This window comes from Phaenicophaeus curvirostris, chromosome 14, assembly GCF_032191515.1.
Source record: "Phaenicophaeus curvirostris isolate KB17595 chromosome 14, BPBGC_Pcur_1.0, whole genome shotgun sequence".
NCBI lineage: Eukaryota > Metazoa > Chordata > Aves > Cuculiformes > Cuculidae > Phaenicophaeus > Phaenicophaeus curvirostris.
Window position 1 is genome coordinate 5,923,357 of NC_091405.1, and position 22,022 is coordinate 5,945,378.

Below are 22,022 nucleotides of genomic sequence, written 5' to 3' on the forward strand. Positions count from 1 at the left end.
TTCCCTCTGCCCAGAGGCCTAGGAAGAAGATATTTCAGCAGCTGTCCTTAAGTGGCAGTTCTGGGCAGCTACACTGCTGAAAGTATTCTGGGAGAAATGTTCTGTTTGCCCGCCTCTCGGCTAACTCATCCACAGCTGGAGATTTTGGTGATTTTGTAAGGACACTTCAGCCCGGCATCAGAGACTGGGACAGTGCATCCCTGGGCTCTTATTCAGGGGCAACGAAGAACAGCCACCAGCATAAATAGCTTAAAATTGTTAGCATAGCAGTATATGCGCTTCCAGCTTTGCTGGAGAGATGTTACAGTCTACAAAGCACTTAAACTGTCTTCTGCAAGCCTCATCCATGCAGAGCTGCAAAGAAGGCAAAGCTGTCTGCTGGCAGAGCTAACCTCTGGGCAGACCGATGGAGACTTCTCATCCCTCCCCGCCCACCACAGAGTCCCCGAGGCAGAGCTGTGACTCTGCCTGGGCAGCCGGAGCAGACTGGAGCAGGCACTCACCGATTCCTTTGTGGGGATCAGGAGGACAAGAGACAAACTTCAGAACCTCAGCCCGCTTCTCTCGCAGGCCCCAGCGATAAAGGATTTCTCCATAGCACTTCTTAAAGTCATCAAACTGCTGAGTGTTGGCAGGATCCAGCAGCCTAGAGGAACAAACAGGCTTATTATCCATCTGATTGACTTCTCAAAGTCTATTTGCAATCCTCTTCCGGTGATGCCTACGCAACCAATTCCCATTGCTAGAAGAGCGTCAGATTACTTCCCATGTGCTGCTAAAATATTGCTGAACACCAACTGATCCGGCCTTCACGTGCTCCGCACTCGAGGGTGTGGCGAATCGGTGGACTTAACGCCTGGGGCTCCATCACAGCCACCTACAGATGTATCAGCTGAAACCCCAGCAGAGCTGATCTGCAGTATGAAGCTTCTCCAAATGACACCTGAATGGAAGGGTCTAGGAGCAGACATGCTACTTCACGGCACGAACAGAGGCCTGGCTATAGAGTTCAGCTGGCTCAGGCACACAGTCACGCATCCCTGAATATCACTGAGGCATGCAATAACCTACCTTTTGTTTTTCTCATGCTGGTCTTTCTCACGCTCCCGATGATCGGGATACATTAGGTTTCCGTAGCGGAAGTCATCTGGAGAAGACTCGCACCAGGGAGTGGAGGCCTGCTCCATGTCTTTGTTTGCTGCAAGCACAGAATCATGGAATGGTTTAGGTTGGAAGGGACCTCAAAGCCCATCCAATTCCATCCCCTGCCATGGGCAGGGACACCTCCCGCTGGATCAGGGGCTCCAAGCCCCATCCAACCTGGCCTTGAACCCCTCCAGGGATGGGGCAGCCACCACTGCTCTGGGCAACCTGGGCCAGGGCCTCCCCACCCTCACAGGAAAACATTTCTTCCTAAGATCTCATCTCAATTTCTCCTCTTTCAGCTTAAAACCTTTTCCCCTCATCCATCAAAAGGCTGCGAGCACATCTCAGAAAGAAAAGCACCCATGAGCACAATCCTCTCAACACCAAGGCGGGGAATGAGACACAGATCACACGTTACCACACTCCATTTTTCCCTCTAAGACAAGGCTGTATCACCTTCTGCATTTCTACAAACGCTGCCTTGCCTCAGGAAATTAAGTGCCAACCTCTGCTTGCCAGTGCTTCCACCACACCGCTGGTGATAGCAAGTGAGTGGGGATCATTACGCAGAGAAATCTAGTACAAAGGAATCCCTTTTACCTTTGACTTTAGACAAAAAGTACACAGGCAATCGATCACATGGAGTTCGCTTGGGAATGTCACCCCTGGCAGGCCAGGCTCCTCTTTCCTAGACAGGGAGGACTCTAATCACTAGGGCTGCTGTTACGTAAAGGGGCCTCTGTACAACAGGTGTTGCCCTGGAGGTAGGGAGAAGATTGCCAATAACCACTAAAACATCAGCTCCTGCTACCTTCCATTCCCCACTCTTCCTTGTGTAACAGATGCCATGATATGGCACTGAAAAGTTACAGCTTTGGTGCTATCAGGAGTATCAGGTCACGTATATTGCTGGGAATCAGCCAACAGCTTAAACTCTGACACAGAAGCCCTGAAGAGTGACTTGTCTTTGACACAGCTCAGCAGAAAACCTTAGAATGCAGGCGTTGATGCACCAAGAACCCTTCCAAATTGGTGCCATTCTTCCAGTGATGGAAGAACACACAGCACTACTTTTTCCCCTGAAACCTCTGGAATTAGCTGCCTGATGACACTGCAAGGCCACTCTTTTAACTGTTCAACAATCGTGGCGATGGGGAGAGGTATCTGAAGACTGGAGGAAAGCAAATGTCACTCCTGTCTTCGAAAACAACAAGGAGGACCCAGGGAACTGCATATGCCAGTCAGCCTGACTTCAATGGAGATCCTGAGAGGTATCAAAAAGAAGAGAAATGTCTATGAGCTTTGGAAGAGGGACAGGCATCTTGGGTGGAATACAGGAGGGAAGTGAGATCATGCAGGGAAAAAATCAGGAGGGCTAAGGCCCAACTGGAAATTAGATTGGCTAAGTCTGTGAAAGATAATAAAAAATATTTCTATAACTATATTAACAATAAAAGGAGGACCAGGGAGAATACAGAGTCCCTATTGGATGCAGAAGGAACAACAGTGACAGGGGATGAGGAAAAGGCTGAGGTACTTAATGCCTTCTTTGCCTCAGTCTTTAATTGTAAAGAAAGTCGTTCCGTCTGTGTACAAACCCAGGAGCTAGAGGAGCAAAATGAGGCACCCATGATCCAAAAGGAGGTGGTCAGAGACTTGCTAGCCCAGCTAGACAACCACAAGTCTATGGGGCTGGATGGGATCCACCCAAGGGTATTGAAGGAGCTGGCGGATGTGCTGGCCAAACCCCTTTCCATCATCTTCCAACTGTCCTGGAAGACTGGGGAAGTTCCACTGGACTGGAGGCTGATGTGCCCATCTACAGGAAGGGTCGCAGGGAGGACCCAGGGAACTACAGGCCTGTCAGTCTGACCTCAGTGCCAGGGAAAGTCATGGAGCAGGTGATCTTGAGTGCTATCATGAAGCACATGCAAGAGAACCGGGTGATCAGGCCCAGTTAACGTGGGTTCATGAAAGGCAGGTCTTGCCAAACTAACCTGATCGCCTTCTATGATAAAGTGACTCGGCTGCTGGATGAGGGAAAGGCTGTGGATGGATCTTCCTGGACTTCAGTAAAGCCTTTGACACAGTTTCTCACAGCATTCTGCTTCGGAAACTGTCACCTCTGGCCTGGACGGGCGCACGCTCTCCTGGGTGGAAAACTGGTTGGCTGGAGGGCCCAGAGAGTGGTGGGAAATGGCATTAACTCCAGCTGGAGGCCAGTGACAAGTGGGGTTCCCCAGGGCTCAGTGCGGGGTCCAGCCCTGTTCAATGTCTTTATCAATGACCTGGATGAAGGCATCGAGTGCACCCTTAGCAAGTTTGTGGATGACACTAAGCTGTGTGGAAGCGTGGATCTGCTGGAGGGTAGGGAGGCTCCAAAGGGATCTGAACAGGCTGGACCACTGGGCAGAGACCAATGGCAGGAGGTTTAACAAGGCCAAATGCCGGGTCCTGCACTTGGGGCACAACAACCCTGAGCAGCTACAGACTAGGAGAAGTCTGGCTGGAAACTGCCTGGAGGAGAAGGACCTGGGGGTGTTGGTTGACAGCGACTGAACATGAGCCAGCAGTGGCCCAGGTGGGCAAGAAGGCCAATGGCATCTTGGCTTGGATCAGAAACGGCGTGGCCAGCAGGTCCAGGGAGGTTCTTCTCCCTCTGGACTCGGCACTGGTGAGACCGCTCCTCGAATCCTGTGTTCAGTTCTGGGCCCCTCACCACAAGAAGGATGTTGAGGCTCTGGAGCGAGTCCAGAGAAGAGCAACAAAGCTGGTGAGGGGGCTGGAGAACAGGCCTTATGAGGAACGGCTGAGAGAGCTGGGGGTGTTTAGCCTGGAGAAGAGGAGGCTGAGGGGAGACCTCATTGCTCTCTACAACTACCTGAAAGGAGGTTGTGGAGAGGAGGGAGCTGGGCTCTTCTCCCAAGTGACAGGGGACAGGATGAGAAGGAATGGCCTCAAGCTGCGCCAGGGGAGGTTCAGGCTGAACATTAGGAAAAAATTTTTCACAGAAAGAGTCATTGGGCACTGGCAGAGGCTGCCCAGGGAGGGGGTTGAGTCACCTTCCCTGGAGGGGCTTAAGGGACGGGTGGATGAGGTGCTGAGGGACATGGTTTAGTGTTTGATAAGAATGGTTGGACTTGATGATCTGATGGGTCTTTTCCAACCTGGTGATTCTATGATGTCTGGGAAGCTGATGGGAGAGCTAATCCTGGGAACCATCTCCAGGCACACTAAGGACAAGAAAATTATCAGTAGTCGTCGGCATGGATGACAGCCTCAAACTGTGCAAAGCGCTAGGGCTGTGGAAAGCTTAGGGCAACAGGAAGCATTGAGGCAGTCACCGAGTGCTTGCTATAGCCAGGCTGGAAACAAAATGGTACAAAGTGGTCTCTCTCCACTTGTCTCCAACTAGAAAAGGCAGCAGTGGGAGCTCTTAGCTCTGGGTTAACCTCCAATCCCGGGGCCTAGCTGGGTATGTCTAGGGTATTTGTAATAGTTTCTCCAAAGCCCAGTCCCATAGCACGCTGCACAAGTCAGACGGGGCAGGTGTGCTGGAGCATCAACACGGTTACTGCAAGCCCTGCTCACTTCCAGCCCAAATCCCAGAAAGCTGCTCTGGAAAAGCACATCTGCAATCACAGCTGGCGCTAACTCCCTTCTTTCTCCACCACAGCAACCACCTAAAAACCTAGGCCAGATGGAAGGCAGATTCCTCTAATTACAACCCAGGTTTTGGTACCTATGCTCCAGCCTCCGGTGCCGAGTCCAGGATCTGACATGCTGGAACAGGAGCCTGAAGAAGTGAAGCTCGGCTGTTGAAGGGGAAAGGAAAGGAAATCATGTCATCCACCTGAGAGATCTTCAAAGGCACCCAAGACAAACAGGAAGGAAACGGTGGTCATACGTATCGGCTGTGGGAGGCCAGGTTGGAGGCACGCTGAGGAAAGGGGCCGTAGGAGTTTGGGCATCCCTGTAGCCTGGATTGGGCTTCAAACACACTGCAGAGCATGGCCAGGGTCTGCACGTCATGGAGCTGCGAGTAATGGGCCAGCCTGTGAAAGGAAGAGACAGACAGAATGAGATCTGGCAGAGTGCAGTGGCGAAAGTAGCGAGACTCCAGGGCAAACCACTCTGAGCCCATTGCATAAATCGGTTTGGGTCACGTTACTGCCCACAGGAGGCAAGTGTGCTCTGCAAGACTGGGTTGTCTTTTCCATCACACCTTCGAGAAGCCAAGTCCTCCTGAAAACACTCATGGCCTAACAGCCAAGAGAAAGACAGGAGGTCTGGGAATCCAGCAGAACTTGTGATCTGATTACCCCATGTTTGTGCAGCTTCAGAACTAATTTTAGCTGGATGTGAAGCTGGAGCCATTAGACTCACCCCCAGCCACTACATGTCTTTCACAAAACCCTTTACATGCAAGCATCTCGCATCTAGATCACAAGGCAAACCCCACCATGGGTTTTCTATGGCTATGAAGTTCCTGGATTGCTCTGAAGACTCAGAGTGATGAAGAACTACCTGTGCTCCATTCCCACCGCTACCACACAGCAGGGAAGAGCTAGGTCAAGCAGCAGTACACAAAGTACACCACACAAATCCTGTGCCTCCAAATAGGGTACTTAGATGATACTGATTACCAATTACGGCCCCTCCTGAACAGATTCACTGGCAGGAAGACATCTGCAGCTAACACGTTGTTGAGACTACTGGAATGATTTCCCACGCCAGGAATGCCATGTGGCATCAGTGAAGGTGAACTAACCAGCTGCAGCAACACTCATTTAGGAGGTGGGGAGCAGAAAACCACAATCTCTAGGTCAGGCATTGCAGGCATGCTGGAAAGCAGAGCTCCAAATGGCCTGTTGTTAGCCATGGAAGACCTGGGTGCTCGATGGGAGGACAAACGCTGCCTCTTGTATGTCATAAACACACTTGCAGCTTCCCTTCTTCATGCATCTCAGGCTCGAGAGAGGGAAAAAACACAAGCTGTGGCGCTATTCCAATTAAACGAATGCCACACAACATACATAGTTATGGAAGGCTCTGCTTTAGGAACCATTCCCCAACCCCTCCCCAGCACTCAGGCACCTACAAGGACTCCAGTAATTGACGTCCAAATGGATGTTGTGCCCAAGGTATCTCCAAATCTGGGTCAGACTTCGGTCCAAGACAGAGATCAGTGGCTACCATGGCCAGTGACCAAACCTGGCAGACAGGAAAGAAGAGCATCAAACCTACAATTAGAAGTAACCACACTCCCAGGGCATAGGTGTGCACAAATTCAGTCAGGTAATAATGGAGCTTGCCTGTCTTTTTTTTTTTTCCTCTGGCAGCAGGGAGCAGTTTCAGCATCTGTGTCACAAATTTCAGCACAAATTAGTGACTGTGTCACAAGTTTCAGCATCTGTGTCACAGAGTAACAGAAAACAGAAGCTCTCCCTGTCCCACTGGATTTGAGTTTGGGTTAAACTTTGAGTAACAACAGTCTATAGTTTAACAGAACTATCAGTGTGTTTCATATTCACAAACCTCAAAAGGGTTTAACTTTGATACAGTTCTTGGGTTTGGAGATGTCTGGCGGCAGAAAGTTTACTTGTGAACCATAATTTGCATGCAAAGTATGTTTTGATCAGCTGAACACCTTTGTTCTCCTAGCACAGCCCAGAGCAGACGGGAGTGTAGTTTGTCATTTCTACTCCAACAGTTTAACTATTTCACATGGAATTTCTCCTTCATTTATTACCCTCTAGTCTAGGTTCCATTCTTTCCAGTCTTTATACCAGTGATGTAGGACTGTGTTTTCTATTATGCCATTTAAAATGAGGCACTTAGAATATAACCAGCAACTCAAGCCTCCATGTATGTTAGGAATGAGGGAAGCTGCAATACAGGCTAGCATTACGTGGGACAGGGGAAAAATAAGCAAGAAACAGAGGTATCCCGGAGAAATCTTGCTGAAGTTATTCCTGAGTCCCATCAAACGGTCTGCTTGTTGCGAAGGAGTAATCACACGGATCAGCATGGGCCACAACAGCCATTTCCTCCTATTCCTAGCTGAATATACGTGGCCAGCCCTGCTCTGGGGCTCGGTCCCTGGGCTCAGGCTCTCCTGGGGAGAAGCTATTTGGAGTTAGCACCCAGTGCCAGCATGGATGAATGCTGAGCAATGAGAATAATTACTTAAGTAAGACGAAATCACCAATCAAAATGCTGACAGCAGCTCAGCAAGCGCGTGCATAGTTACTCTGTTTGCTGACTCAAAACTAGGCTGCATTCGTCTCTTTGCCTGCAGGAATTCCCTTAAAAATGTGCTTCACTCAGTTTGGCAAGGGTATAAAGGGTATAAACCAACCTTCCTGGGAAGGAATCTCCCGCTGTCAAGAGTCACTGAGATACAGACCAGCTCCAAGGCTGTTCCACGGGCCTTGGTTCACCGATTGGAAACTCCCTGAAACAATTCCTGAACCCTGGTGGTTGTTTGGATATCAAGGGAACAGCACGAGCCATTTGAGGGTAGCACAGCATACTGAGGGCCGATTTGATTTCATACCTGTACAAGATCTCTCCGTCCCACAGCCAAGGCCGAGGCAGCATTCTTCTGGCAAGTCTCCTGGATGTTATTCACATTCAATCTAAAAAGAAAGGAGACAGCTCAGCTCTGGCTGGGACATTATCTACAAAGGTGGGAAGGGATGGGGGGAAAGCGATGCCGGCAGCAGTGAGCAGCCCAGAACTTCCTGATCAATATGAGCCTGCTAGAATGGCTAGGATCCCATCCCTTCCTTCTCTGTTATTCAGGGATCACTGCCATCCTTCTCCCACTATTCAACTTCGCTAACACATTGCACATTAAATTCAGCTCCAAATTACCTAGGACTGACTCTAAGAAGCACCATTTCCAAGGAGATATCAGACTAAACTTGAGCCAGGATATTACCAAACCAAGAGTCATTCTTGGTCCTAGAAGCTGGTGCCACCAGTTACACGGCCCTGTTCCTCTTCAGCCTGCTGGTCTGCTCTGACTGACCCGGAGGGAGACAGCTGCCAAGCGGCAGGCTGGTTTTCAGCCTGTTCCCCAACAGGATAACACACCCACTGGGAAGCCTCCAAGAAGCTGGCAAGATGGGCTGAGGAAATCCACGTGAGCTTTCCTGCTCATCACCAAAAATCTTCCTGAGACACTTGGCACTTCTGCTGCTTAAGATCTTATAGCAAATGGAAAAGGGTCAGGCTGTTTGCGTATGAGATACCCAGAGAAGAAAGTCCAAATGTTCCTTTTAAAGAACAGGCTTTTTAATAATACAGAAAAGAGAGAAGGAAGACTTTTTTTCCCTGCCCCCCCCCACCAAGAAGGGAAGCATTCTTTTTCCCTGAATGTCCCTACACTGGAAATTCTGTGACAAATCAGATGGTGTTACCAAAGCTAAGGAAGGAACAAAAACAGGAACAGAGATTTTGTAACTATCTCAGAAAGTTTGGACAAAGAAGGCCCTCCCCTTTTAAAAATAAAAACAAACTATAGAACTTCTCCACTCTTTCCATTAAAGCAGAAGAAGCTGTTGCACAGACACTGGCATGTGCAACCGATGGGGCACTCCAAATACCTCTGAAATGAAAAAGCCTTATGAGCTATTAATGGTTTTATAGTACGGAAATCATAGAATCATATAATCATAGAATAACCAGGTTGGAAGAGACCCACCAGATAATCAAGTCCAACCATTCCTATCAAACACTAAACCATGTCCCTTAGCACCTCATCCACCCGTGCCTTAAACGCCTCCAGGGAAGGTGAATCAACCCCTTCCCTGGGCAGCCTCTGCCAGTGCCCAATGACCCTTTCTGTGAGGAATTTTTTCCTAATGTCCAGCCTAAATCTCCCCTGGCGCAGCTTGAGGCCATTCCCTCTCGTCCTGTCCCCTGTCACTTGGGAGAAGAGGCCAGCACCCTCCTCTCTACAACCTCCTTGCAGGTAGTTGTAGAGAGCAATGAGGTCTCCCCTCAGCCTCCTCTTCTCCAGGCTGAACACCCCCAGCTCTCTCAGCCGCTCCCCGTAAGACCTGTTCTCCAGCCCCCTCACCAGCTTTGTTGCTCTTCTCTGGACTCGCTCCAGAGCCTCAACACCTTTCTTGTGGTGAGGGGCCCAGAACTGAACACAGGATTCGAGAAGCGGTCTCACCAGTGCTGAGTCCGGAGGGAGAATAACCTCCCTGGCCCTGCTGGTCACGCCGTTTCTGATCCAAGCCAAGATGCCATTGGCCTTCTTGGCCACCTGGGCCCCTGCTGGCTCATGTTCAGTCGCTGTCAACCAACACCCCCAGGTCCCTCTCCTTCAGGCAGCTTTCTAGACAGACTTCTCCTAGTCTGTAGCTGCACAGGGTTGTTGTGCCCCAAGTGCAGGACCTGGCACTTGGCCTTGTTAAACCTCATGCCATTTGACTCTGCCCAGCGGTCCAGCCTGTTCAGATCCCTTTGCAGAGCCTCCCGACCCTCCAGCAGATTGACACTTCCACCCAGCTTAGTGTCGTCTGCAAACTTGCTAAGGGTGCACTCGATGCCTTCATCCAGGTCATTGATAAAGACATTGAACAGGGCTGGACCCGCATTTATTGGGATTTTTAAGCCTGCAAATTTAAGCGTGGAGTTCAATGTGAGGTCTGAAAAGAATTTGTAGTTTCTCTCTTTAGCTGACAAAAACCTGAACCTGTAACATATGCAGTCTCGATGCTGGAGCAACAGTTCAAACTCCGTATATAATGCCCCCTCACAGATTCCTTCCATCACACGTTTCAGATCTACAGGAGACAAGACCCCTCTCACAGGCAGAGGGATACCATAAAAAAGCAGCAAAGCAAGAAGAGAGGAAGAAGAAACAGAAACACTGAAAGGTCAGCGCTGACTGAGGTCTGGATTAAAGCACAGCAACGCCAGAGACTGCTGCTTTCATTTGGGAAAAGATGCCAGCCTGAACATACTCACATGTAGAGCTCTCCCAGCAGCTTGTGCACAGGCAGCAAGCAGGAAATATCTTGGATAATAACTTTCCCGGCGGCTTTGATGGGGCGGTTGTTGGCATCTGTCCCCTCTCGTTTGCTTTTCCACCTCCTTGATTTCTGCAGAACAAATGGCAACATGTTACTGGGGAGGGGGACAACAGGCTTCTTGGGCCAGGGAACAAAGCACTAGGGTGAGGAACAATGCAAGCAGCACCCAAACCTGCCCTTCAGAAGGCTCTGTATTACCCTGGAAAACATCCATGACATGCCCAGGAGAACAAGCATCTCCATCTGTAGGAAGTGAAAAGCAGGTCAAGGCAGTGAGCTCGAGGTCAAACTCACTCAAAAAGTATTTTGCGAGTTCCCCCGTGAGAGCCAATGTGAGAACAAATCGGCATCGGGATGCCAGTCAAACCTGGGCAAGTTTGGCAGGAGGGCGGCCCAATTACCTTTGAGATGAGAGGTCTGGGAACCCTCAGCACACAGAGCACGGCTGCCTTCAGCCAACATCAGCAGAGACGTGTGGAAGGCAGTGTCTGCTTGCCCTCAGGTTCAGGGCAAGCTGACATCTCCAGACCGTCTCTTTAGGCTTCACCTTTCAGCGTTTGAGTACGTCCCACCCCTGTTTAATGCCAGGTCAGGGCTCCCACCTCCTGCTTTATCAACAGCTTCAAACAATCGGCAGACGATAAAGCAGGGCCCAAGTTTTCCTAGCAAGGTTCCTTAGCTACCATGCTCACAGCTGCTTACAGCTGGCTCAGGACGTAACGGGAGGGGTGGGGAGAAGAAAGGAGAGGAGTCAACATAAGGGAACAAGACCAAGAAGCCAAGATTCCCAAATACTCCCTGTAACAGGCACAGAGGTCATCTTAACACCAAGCTGCATAAAGCTACTTTGGCTGTGTGGAGAACTGTAGAGTATTTGGCTGGTATCCTGGCCTCTCCATCTCCTCGGTGTAGGAGGGGGAGGAGGAGGAAGGAAGACATGCACCAGCACCACAGGCAGAAGGCAGTGGAGTTCTACCAAGGGAAGCGCTGGCTGCTACTCAGGATTCCTAAACGCAGCAAAGGATACTTTGCAATGCTGCTCCCCCCTCTGGCTGTTCCCTCACCGACACACAGAGCCACTGCTCCAGGTCACAGAATCATAGAATCACCAGGTTGGAAAAGACCCATCGGATCATCGAGTCCAGCCATGCTGAGTTATGGAAGATCTTCCGAGGCACCTGCCGTGGGGCTTCCTACAGCCCTATCCAAAGCAGAAGAGCTCCTTCAAGGGGCCAGCAAAGCAGGCAGAGCTCACACAAGGCAACACACCAACCTGGTGACACTATGATTCGATGATCCGTGCTCCTAAAGAGCAGGCTGGACTACAGGAAGGGCAGGACTCGGACCTGCAAGCAACGTCGCTTCTCCTGTGCATGTCAGGCAAGCTCTGGGACGGCTGGATGCCAAACTGCCTTTGACCATGATCCTGCAAACCTGTGAGAACCTGGGGAGGCTTTATCACAGACACAAAATGCCCTTAAAAAAATCCCAAACAAACACTTAAGAACCTTAAGAAATGAATTCCTCCTTCACTGCCTGCCTAGCCCAAGCCAAGGCCAACGTGTCGAGGAGCTCTTGCCATGCTGAGTGTGCCACTAGCACATGCCACAAGAAGCAAAAACGATGTGCTCCCAAAGCCGCGCTGGACACTGCGTGACTGCGGCTCAGAGGCTGGACAGCAAGTGAAGAAGCCATTTCACATATGAAGGAGGATTTTCCAGGGATGCCCACGTGACAGAGCATTACAGGTTCCCCTGATCGTCCACTGCTGCCCAGCATAAAGAGGCACAGAGTGCACTCACTGCCTGGTACTGAGGTGCCAAATGCTGGTGCAAACAGGGCTGTCAGCGTTCCGTGCTATGGAAAAGCTGGCTGACTAGGGCGTGATTCTGTTCGCTGCCATGTGCCCTCGAGTCCTAATTCATCCAGGCAGAATTTGCCTGCAGTATTTATCTGCCACATTGCCCCGAAGCTGAGAAGCGCAATGCAGTGGGAGGTGGCTACAACGTGGTCGGGTGGGAGAGCAACCTCTTTGGTCCGTTGGTTCCTAATTCAGGCACTGTCTGGATCAGCTCTGGCTTTCTTGCCCTCAGGCAGGCAGCACCTCTTTTGATAAGACCTAAAAACGTAGCTACCCTTCGCGTGCTGAAGGATGTGGGCTGGATTACAAGGTTCCCAAATAACAGTGGCACCTGTATCTCATTCCTTGTCAGGGCAGCCAAGTGCTGCCTCCTAGGTGCTGCTGTCAAAACCAACACTTGAACAAGGCTTGGGAGCCTTGCCATGAGGGCAAGAGCTCAGGCACTGTCCTGGAGGGGCTAAGCAGGCTTCTTGCAGCAAAAGCTGTGATTTGCACTGTATCTGAGCAGGTATTTGAACCCAGGCTTGCAGACACAGAAGCACATTCTGCAGGTCTATCACCAAGGGCTTCCAAGAGCCTGGCAGGTAATTGGGAGAGCAACTTGCCACCTCCTGACCATCCAGCCAACAGAGAGTTCCCTCTGACTGAGGCAGGTTCTCCACCCCATCATTGGGAACAGATTCAACCCGCTCCTGCCCTCTGCAAGAGCAGACTGAAGAAGCCTCCTGACAGGCATCTCAAAGACTAGAGACATGGACAACACACACCACTTTCCACAGGCAATTCAGGTTTGTTTTTTTTTTTGAGGAGAACGACAACAAATGAGGATGAGAATGGAAAAGAGATCCCATGAATGGTTTCTGCTGCTTGCTGTCAGCGCATCACCAGACACACAGAGACACTAAATGTAGCAGAACCCCCTGAAAACTTGGACTCACAACAAAATCTTCCTGCTTTCTTCCTCTTAGCATTGCCTAATTCCTGGCAAAATGGGAAGCCTTGATTCTTTACCGATGCAGCTCCAGGAGCAGAGATTGTCAATGGCCATAAGCCCTACCAGCACTACACTCCATGACCACTGCTTCCTGCCCCTCAAGCTGTGACACAAGAAAATGATAAAACCACAGGTACAGTCACCTTTAAAAAATGTCTGGTTTGCACAATTCAAATTTGCCTCACCTACAGCAATAAAGTATTAGAAAAAACTACGATCAGAAGCATGAGAACCATCATGGATGAGGCAAAGCTTATCCTCACTGACAGCAAAAGCTCTACTTAGAACCAAATAATTGGTGGCATTAATTAAAGGAGTAGCTCTCCACCAAGCAGCATTCAAGCACTTTGAACAGGGATTACCAGAGGCAAGGAGAGCTCTAGCTTAGGTCTGTCTGGCCCAAGTCCACCATGAGGTTTCTCTCTCCCTTCTACTTCACCTCTTCTCCCAGGAGAAACTCCCCTTACAGTGTCATCAAAAGGTGTTACTGAGGGTCACGGGCATTAGGGTGGAAAAGAAAATAAGTCTCTTTCTAGGGGCTGGAGCACAGATCACCGAGTGGGGAGCAGGAAAGAGAAAGGTGGGAGCTGAAGCAGCAATCAACATGCATACACCAAGCTAACTACAGGCAGCTGAAGGGCAAAGACACAGGTCTTCCATGCTACCCTAATATTTCTAGCTCTTTCTGCAGCCTAGAATCGATGCCAACGAGAACTGCATCTACCCAGCTGTCCCGAGGGTTTAGGGAAAAGAAGAAAAGAAAGAAAACAGCTCCGGTGATAGAAAATTAAGACTCATCGGTTCCTCAGAGCACCAGAAGGAAAGAAACTAGAGCATTTATGACAATCAGGAGGTTGGAGGTGAAAGCGGGGAACAGCACTGAATAATGACTTTAACAGCCAGCCTGCACCTGCACTACCATACCCAAGGCTGTAATTTGCTGCAATCTGAGGTGATAACGATGGCAGTAAATGGGTTACATTGAGAAACAGATAGCCCAAGAATAAGACACCAACTGCTTCGTAGCAACCACCATCATTGCATGCTCAGCAGAAGTAGTTAAAAAACACTGCATGCCTGCTTGGCAAGGATGCTGAAGATTGGGTGTGTGCAGCTTTGGGTCCTGCTGAGCCAGGCAGCGCTGTCAGCAGCGTCACAAAATGAAGCACCCATTTTGCACAAGCGTAGCAAAATTTCAGGGTTCATGGTATAAATTGGTGTTAGTAGGGCAAAGGGAAAGGTTGGGTGAAGAAGGGAACAGATGTTGAAGATTAAGCTGCAACAGGGCATTTACAAAATTAAGAGATAAACCTACTTCAAGCTGCTTCTAATATTCTTGTTTTTCTTAAAATAAAACTTAACAATTGCTGCCTCCCTGCAGAAAGCTTTGCTCCTTTATTCTGAAAAACTGCTTACAGATTAATTTCCCCATGCAGGGCACGCAGCACTGCCTGGATTTCCTCATCAAAATAACTAACGTTTACTATTTTCAGCACCTCCCACAAAGGAACTAAAGAAGAAAAGTGTCTGAGGCACTTTGGAATCAAGTGTCCCACAGCAGGAATATTTCCTTATAGTTTCCATCAAGTAATAGCTGGCACCTGCCTTGCCTGGAGCACAGGCATTTCTGAAGTAGAGGCTGGTCACTACCTAGGACGAGGGAGGAATTGTTCCTTCTTCTAGACTTGCTAATGCTTCCTGAGAACTTTGAGCCACGCTGAGCTCTTCTTCTAGAAGGAAGACGTGGTCTGCAGAAATAATCCACAACTCTTTATTCACTCCTTTGTCCTCACCTTGGGCATCACTACCCACTTTATAGGGCATAATGAGCCTCTTCCAAAGGTTGTCCACAAATACAACAAGGCTTTGACTAACGCACACATCATGTTTAAGTAAAAATCGCACAGAACTCTAACTTCATCCCACCCTTACTTGTTTTTCCTTCCAAGTCAGTGGTAGAGGAATTAATCTGTGGCCCTTCGTGCACCACAATTCACCACACCAAAAGCTTGCAAGTTACTTCCATGGTTTTCTTTCTTCCAGATCCATTCTTGATACAAAACAGAACTTCATTTCTTGCCTCCACTGCTCACATTTCTTCATTAGCACTTTGCAGAAAGCTTTGATGGAGTCAAGTATACTACTTCTGGTTTCTTTCACCTGTTATTTCCTAGTAGAGTCTTGGAGTGGATGTAATAGGAAGGCTTGATCCTATTATACCAAGTTAAATTAGGTGTTAGAGGATTCAATTTTATTCCCTGCTGTCTTATGAAGAGAGAGCATGAGGGACAGCAGCTGCGGAAAACCAGTAGTTCACAGAGATGTTAAGGAAAACAGACCTAGAGAGATCATCTTTAAATAGAAATGGAGTTTCTAAGCTTTGCTTGTGCCTGGCAAATGAGTGGTGAGATAGTAATTACCCAAATTTACAGCACAGCTTGAGCAACGCTGGTATCGCCAAGACGTTCACATGAAGCTTGAGGGACATGCGGACCTGACTAATGGAAAACGACTGTCAAAGACTGGAAGGCACCAGGAGGAGGGAGTACCTGCCAGGGGGGCTGGAATTGCAACCACTGAACTGAATGCAGTGTGGTGCGATTCCAAGAGCTGGAAGAATATCACAAATTAAGGAGAAATTCTATTTATTGCTTCAGCAAATAAGACTTTACGGCACGTTGCACTGAGAACAGGCAGCTCATTTTAATAGGATTACAGATCATTGTCAGCAACTCAACCAGTTTGCTTCTTCCACAGCTCTTATCTTAGATGATCCTCCCTCTCTGGCAAAGCTTCATCTTTTTCAGAAATGAGGTGCTCTAATGTCAGTCTCATCAGTTGGTTGATGACGCATAATAACAATTCAGCTTCTCTGCAGCGCACTCTCTGCTTCTCAGAGGCTGAACCTTTCTTACACTTCAAATTACCCCTTGGCATCCTTTCCTGACCACTAGGCCAGGTAAAACAGGCGTTGCTGCAGGTCAGTATTCGTGCCCTGCGAACCAGTGCCTGCTCCTGCCCACTTACAAGTGCGTTCAGCCTTACCGAAGCCCTAGGCCCTGTGTGCAGAGCAAGTCCCTCACCTCTGTGCAGGTTACTCAAAGGCAGGCAGGTGGCATTTTATTCTTGGGCCTTTGGGCAGAAGACAGGGTTATATCAAGGACAGTATTAGCACAGCGCACAGTACCGGGAAGTCGTTAACTGCTTGTATGGACCAACGTCGCCGGGCAGAGCGAGGAGACATCTGTATGTGAAAACGTTATACCCAGGAAAAGGGAAGAAAGACACCAAGAAAATTAAAGACAAAGGTAAATAAACTGAAAAGTGCCCTGAACCAGCAGAGTAAAAGATACCGTTCAATAGTTCTGTTACACAACGTACAGTTGCAAATCAAGGTCCCCCCTTTTTTGCTCCCACACAATTGTGCTGTACAACATTACCTACAGCTCCAGCAGAGCGAGGGTTGCTGTGCCCGTGCCCCACACCAGCCTCCATGGAAGACTTCAGCAACCGCAAATCAGAATGAAGCCTTCCATGCAGAGGAGTTATCACTGCAAGAAGCTCTGAACTGCAGTGACGTGACCTTGTTCATAGGGTGAATTGACACCAGAGCAGAGGACAACCTCCTGGTGCCCCACACGCCAGGCTCCTACTCTAACCAGTTTTACTCCTCTTGGCTGAAGAGGAAGGCAGCTAAGTGCAAACTGCATCATTTTTAACAGAGCTGTCCAGCACGTTGGTGCAGGAAGCTAAATAAACACTCCTGCTTACTCAGACATCCCTTTAACACCCAGCGTTCTCCAGGATTTCACTCACTGGAACCTGCTGCAACTGTTCACTTTCATTTTAAACAATAAAAGCCACATGTCAGGATATTGGAGGGGATGTAGAGACCCTGCTGCTTGGCAGGGCCACGTGCAAATTGCCATTATGGGCTGAAGAACTCATTCAGGTCGAGCAAGCAATCAAATTCACTGACTGACTATACAGAATAGCTCCAAAGTAGGCTTTCATTACAAACTTGCAGACATTTCATTAAGTACTCGATACAGTATTATAGCAACAATAAATGGAATTTCTCAAAGCACATTACTGTGCACTCACTTGAAAAAACCATTTCTGTTATAGTTCTCTACGAGTTAACACAATAAAAAGGGGAAGAACAGGGTTCTTTGTGATGTGTTTTACATTTCTTTTCAGCTGACAACGGGCAGCCAGGACCATCAGCCCCTACCTCCCCTTGCATCTCACTGCTGGGAGAAGCAGACAGGGAGTGGAGGGGCAAGGATGGCTTCAGGACCCCACAGGAGTGAGGAGAAGACTCTAGCCTTGTGCTACACGTTCCTCCACCAGGCCTCACTGAGAAGGTGAAAAAGATTAGTAAATGGAAATATGGTAGGGTGGAGAAGAAACAAAACTAAGATCAGTATGGTTACGAAGTCCGACTCTCCTGTAGGCAGCCACTGCTGTCAACCTACAGTCCCACGTGCCATGAGTTGGAGAGGTCTCCAACCAGGTGGGCACCAGGGAAAGCCTGAGGGATGTCCTGAGAAGCAGTAGTTTCTAAGCCCCATCAAATGCCCTGATAAGAAGCATGAGGACACCGTGGTCACCACCTTTGGATACAGCTGTCTCTCAGGCAAGGCTGAACTGTCCCTGTGTCCCCACTGGGAGGAGAAAAAACACAGTCATGCACCTCTCCCTGAAAAGAAACCCAGGTCTGAAACATTGACGGCACTGCCACAGTACAGATCCAGCTTCTCCTTTCTGCTGACTGCTATTCTTTAGTGAGTTTGGGTTTTTTTTGAGGAGTGAAAAAGAGGGAGGAAGAAAGGAGGAATGTGCATCTGTGAATAAAAAGTGAGAAAGACATATATATGCATGTGTCTCAGTCTGCGTGTATATATACACACTTAAAGGACGACAGAAAGGCCCAGTGCCAGATTTGGTTTCAATACAGTTCACTAAGGAGATCTCCGCTGGGCTCAGCAGCTCCCCTGGCTTTAGGGGAACCTGACATTCCCTGGTTTGTAGCGGGCAAATTCCATTTGTTTTCTAATGTCAGCGATGCCGGTTGTTGCTCCATGGGATTTAAATACCTGGGTATCGCTGACCAACTCAGTTTAGGGGCTAAAGTTATACAATATGAGAATTTAACACTCAAAATGTCTATTTTTATTTGATGCAAATAAAAAAATCCAAGCTTCAGAGTCCAGGCTTTTTAAAATCCTCGCAATAATATAAAACCACCCAGCATTCATCTAACAGAGGCTGTGATATCAGCTCCCGAAGAATCAGAAAGGGAGGTATAGTTTTGTTGGGGTTTTTTTTTGTTTGTTTAAATGAGTTTACCTGCAAGAACATTCGAGCTAGTTCTCTGCCAGGCCCCTTACACTTCTCCCAGCCCAGCATGCGAGGAGAGAGCTTGGCAGGGGCAAGGGGAGCACAGGAATTTTCTCTTGCTTTCAGCAGATGTGGCTACACACATGCTTTGTTCTCTTGACTTTTTGCCCCCCCTGACAAAAATCTGGTCACCATCAATACAAGGGCTGGGGAGCCAGGTCACATGAAATTGCACCGAGCTGCTTCCACATGTTATTTATAGCCTTGTCTGTCATCTTAGAGAGCTGCGTGTGAGAGACAAGCGTGCTGCAGAGGACAGAGGTAGCTCTTTAAATAAACTCTCCTGCAAAGACTAGAACAGGCAGTAATTCTTGTATCAGGCAGCACCATTTTCTCTTCCCATCAAAAAGAAGTTTGTCTGGAATAAAAAAACCAAACCAGAATGGGGACTCCAAGAGTCTTCTGGGGTCTGTATGGAGGCAAAGTCTGCAGAGGGGACAGAGGCTCACGCCACAGCTGGGAGGTGAAACGACTAACTCACAGCACATAAGCAAGACACAATCCCAGAGGGGTTAGCTGTCATGTGCAGGACTACTGGAAAATTAAGTGCCCAGGAAGGATGACAGCTCAAGGTTCTGTCTTTCCTTGAACTGAAGTTTTCAAGGTCCCATGCAGCAGAGTGCAGACAGCTCTTGGCTTTCCTTGGGGTACCTGGAAGTCCTCCACTACTGCACCAGATGTGCCCCTCAACACTGACAGTGGGAAAACTACTCAAATGCCCTGAATTCTACAGCTCTTGGTGGAAGCTTCCTGTATTTTTGCAAGCCACTTCATCCCCTGCTGAAGCATGGAGAGTTTGTTTCTGAGCAAGATGCACTGCCCACAGCATCTGCTCCAGGCACACGGGGTCCTTGGTTGCTTCATGAGTACCCTATGGCCACCCTACAATTACCAACAGGTCTTTCTCACCCACTGTATCCCACAAGGAAACGATCCCGCTCTTCCCCAAAGCCTTGCTTGTAAACAGCAATGACAGCAAGGCCAACACCAGAAGTACGTGGGCTGGAAGATCTTTGGAGAGTCATGTAGGAATGATTTTTGTTTTAAAAATGGTCCAAAGGGGCACGTAATCCCTGAAAGAGACATCTGCAGTAGATATACCCCAGAATATCTAGACCAGATATACCCCATAATTGAGGAGCTGTTGTCTGGAAGCTGCAGAGAGCCACAGCCCTTTGCAGTTACACACATCATGGAGCACCCAGAAAAGCAGAGCTGCCTACGTGTATTTATCTGGAGACTACAGCTCCTTAACTGTGAGATTTTAACCCTACGCAATGCAAAGGGAGACAGCTGTAATGCACTGGAGGAAGCTGTGATGGTCAGAGTAGAGAGGTATCAGAATAAGCAGGTCAAATGCTAGAGAGGATCAGTGGAGAAGTTAGTAACAGGAGATAAATCCATGTGACATTTTTATAGACCTGCTTGTAAAAAGATGCCTTCTTGAGAGGAATATGAAGTTTCTGCTACTAGCAATCCTCACAGCTGTATGAAAGGAACAGAGATCACAAGAGCTGAACTGCCAGGAAAGGCTTTTTGGTCTGGTACTTACCCTCTCTTTGTAGTAGAAGGAGCTAATGGAAACCTGCTCCTTCTCACTGCGCGTAGGACTCCCACTGTACAAGCGCAGATTGCCTGGAGTCTCTGTGCGGATCTTCATTGGAGTAATGAGGCCACTATGGTACGCTGATAAAGCTGACAGGGACCTGGAAACAAGAGAATTCAGGAGCTTTCACCCACCAAATTGCCATGGAGGCTCCACTAATCCAAGCTGCTATCAATGTTTCGGGTATGTTGAAGGAAGGAGTCTCTGCTGAGGGACCAGTCTCTCTGTCAAGGGCACAACTAACACTAGAGGTCACTGCTTTCTGAGGGTCAGTAGCTGCAGTGCAGGACGTGATATTCAAACTCCTCAAACGCGAGGCAGGGTACTCACCTGGGGGTGGGCTCCGTCGGGGACACCGCACGGTGCATGGTCATGGGTCTCGTGAAATACACCAGGTACCCTGCAGAGACAGGACACGGCATAAAGATCATGCGAGGAGTGGATTGCCCAGGAGTGGTTTACACAGGGAAACCTGGTCATTTGAAGTGGAGTCAAGGGGCTGGGGGCCTATCCACTACCTTAGGCACTTCTGACCTACAAGTAGTCAATCTAATTTTCTCAGCCCAAATCCCCTCCCTGCAAACTGTTTGGTTCAGGTGACAGTCTTAAAAACACCAACTCAAGTGGCTACGGAAGTTAGAGAATAGACAGTAAAAGAAAATGAACAAATACATAGTCGTGTTTCAAATCTTCACCAGAACTCATCACTACAGAGCCGAGGTGATGTTTAGCTATGTAGAGAAGCCTCACAGCTGGATTCTCCTCCTCAAGGGGACAACCCCAGACTTCTGAAGCCAATTCCAAAGCACTCTCTCACAAGCCTTGCATCATTTGTTAGCATCTCAAGTGTTTTCAGTTACCCACTCTTGCAAGAGTTTGAGGACTTAGCAGGTTTCACTGAGCCTATTCGATGCAACACCACCCTGTTTTACTGCTAATTCGACGAGGCTTGTACGAAAAGCAGCTTCCAAAACACGACCAGACTGGGCTGCAATCAGGTCTGGAGCAGGCATGCTTGCATCTGAAACAGCTCAGTGAAACTGAACAGCTCTTACTCAGACCTTAGCCTGTTCAAGGATGATCTTCGCACTGCACACTCTCCTGGAAACCTGGACATGATTGTACCTCTTCTCCCATTTAGGAAGTTGCCCAATGACCTTGGGAAAGCTATTCTGAACAATGGAAAGGGTGCAGAATGAGAAAAGAGCGGCTAATAACAAGAACATGGCTTCAGCAAGGGTAAGTTAAACTCTAAATCACAGCAGTTTTGTAAAGCCCAAGGGCCAGTTTGATGCTGGCAAGAGAGAACTAGGCAAAGAAAACAGCTATTCCCAGTCTTCTCTAAAAGGTCTGTCAATGCCTCTGGCATTCCATAAGCCAAAGGCCACCTCTTCAGCTAGTCCTGGATTTCCAAATTCTAAAATCCCACATGCAGCACCAACTGCAAACAGCTGCTAACTAGTCTCATTCCCTATAAATTTATCATGACATCGCTACTTCAATACTTTCTTACTCATTGCACAGCAGCGAGTGTTCCCCGAGACAAAGAGGACCATTCCCCAGGTGGCTGTTGTAACATATCAGCAATGGGGCTAACCTGCACCACAGAACCTGGCTCCAGAGGTCCGTGGAAATGGGATGTTAGAGTCCTGGTAGGAACCATAGGCATTGGAGACCCGGGCGAACGTGGGTAAGGGGGACGTTACGGAGTTTGACAAAGCGTAGGGATTGCTGGATGTGCTGTCCTCTTGGTTCTGAAACAGAAGTTACCCAAGGTCACACTCCTGCTGGCACAGGAAGGAAATCCAGCCGGAGCACTGAACATCGCAGTGCCAAGCAGCTTCACGGAAGGTGCTCGTTCTTTGAGCCAAAGCAGATTAGTCACAGAGCACGGTTACTGCTCTGGCTGCAAAAGCACATTCACCTTTGAGGAAAGGGCTTCTCTGGCTGCTTGTCCAT

The 22,022-nt window shown here is 48.8% G+C and overlaps 2 protein-coding genes across 3 annotated transcripts in view; one reads left to right on the top strand and one right to left on the bottom strand.

Annotated features, from left to right (window-relative positions):
* The window catches only part of AMFR (autocrine motility factor receptor), a 414,702-nt gene that overhangs the window by 31,579 nt on the left and 361,101 nt on the right, over positions 1-22,022 (top strand). The gene's annotated exons all lie outside the window — the stretch shown is intronic.
* The window catches only part of WDR59 (WD repeat domain 59), a 49,763-nt gene that overhangs the window by 2,234 nt on the left and 25,507 nt on the right, over positions 1-22,022 (bottom strand). Inside the window, exons 16-26 of one of the 2 annotated variants that reach the window (XM_069868673.1) lie at positions 21,661-21,817; positions 20,394-20,463; positions 20,010-20,163; positions 16,242-16,298; positions 10,135-10,268; positions 7,706-7,787; positions 6,248-6,360; positions 5,054-5,201; positions 4,889-4,961; positions 1,072-1,198; positions 504-646 (exon numbers count right to left, since the gene is read on the bottom strand). In XM_069868673.1, the coding sequence (XP_069724774.1) occupies positions 504-646; positions 1,072-1,198; positions 4,889-4,961; positions 5,054-5,201; positions 6,248-6,360; positions 7,706-7,787; positions 10,135-10,268; positions 16,242-16,298; positions 20,010-20,163; positions 20,394-20,463; positions 21,661-21,817 (1,258 nt within the window). The remainder of the gene's footprint in view (positions 1-503; positions 647-1,071; positions 1,199-4,888; positions 4,962-5,053; positions 5,202-6,247; positions 6,361-7,705; positions 7,788-10,134; positions 10,269-16,241; positions 16,299-20,009; positions 20,164-20,393; positions 20,464-21,660; positions 21,818-22,022) is intronic. The other variant, XM_069868674.1, reaches the window with a different exon arrangement.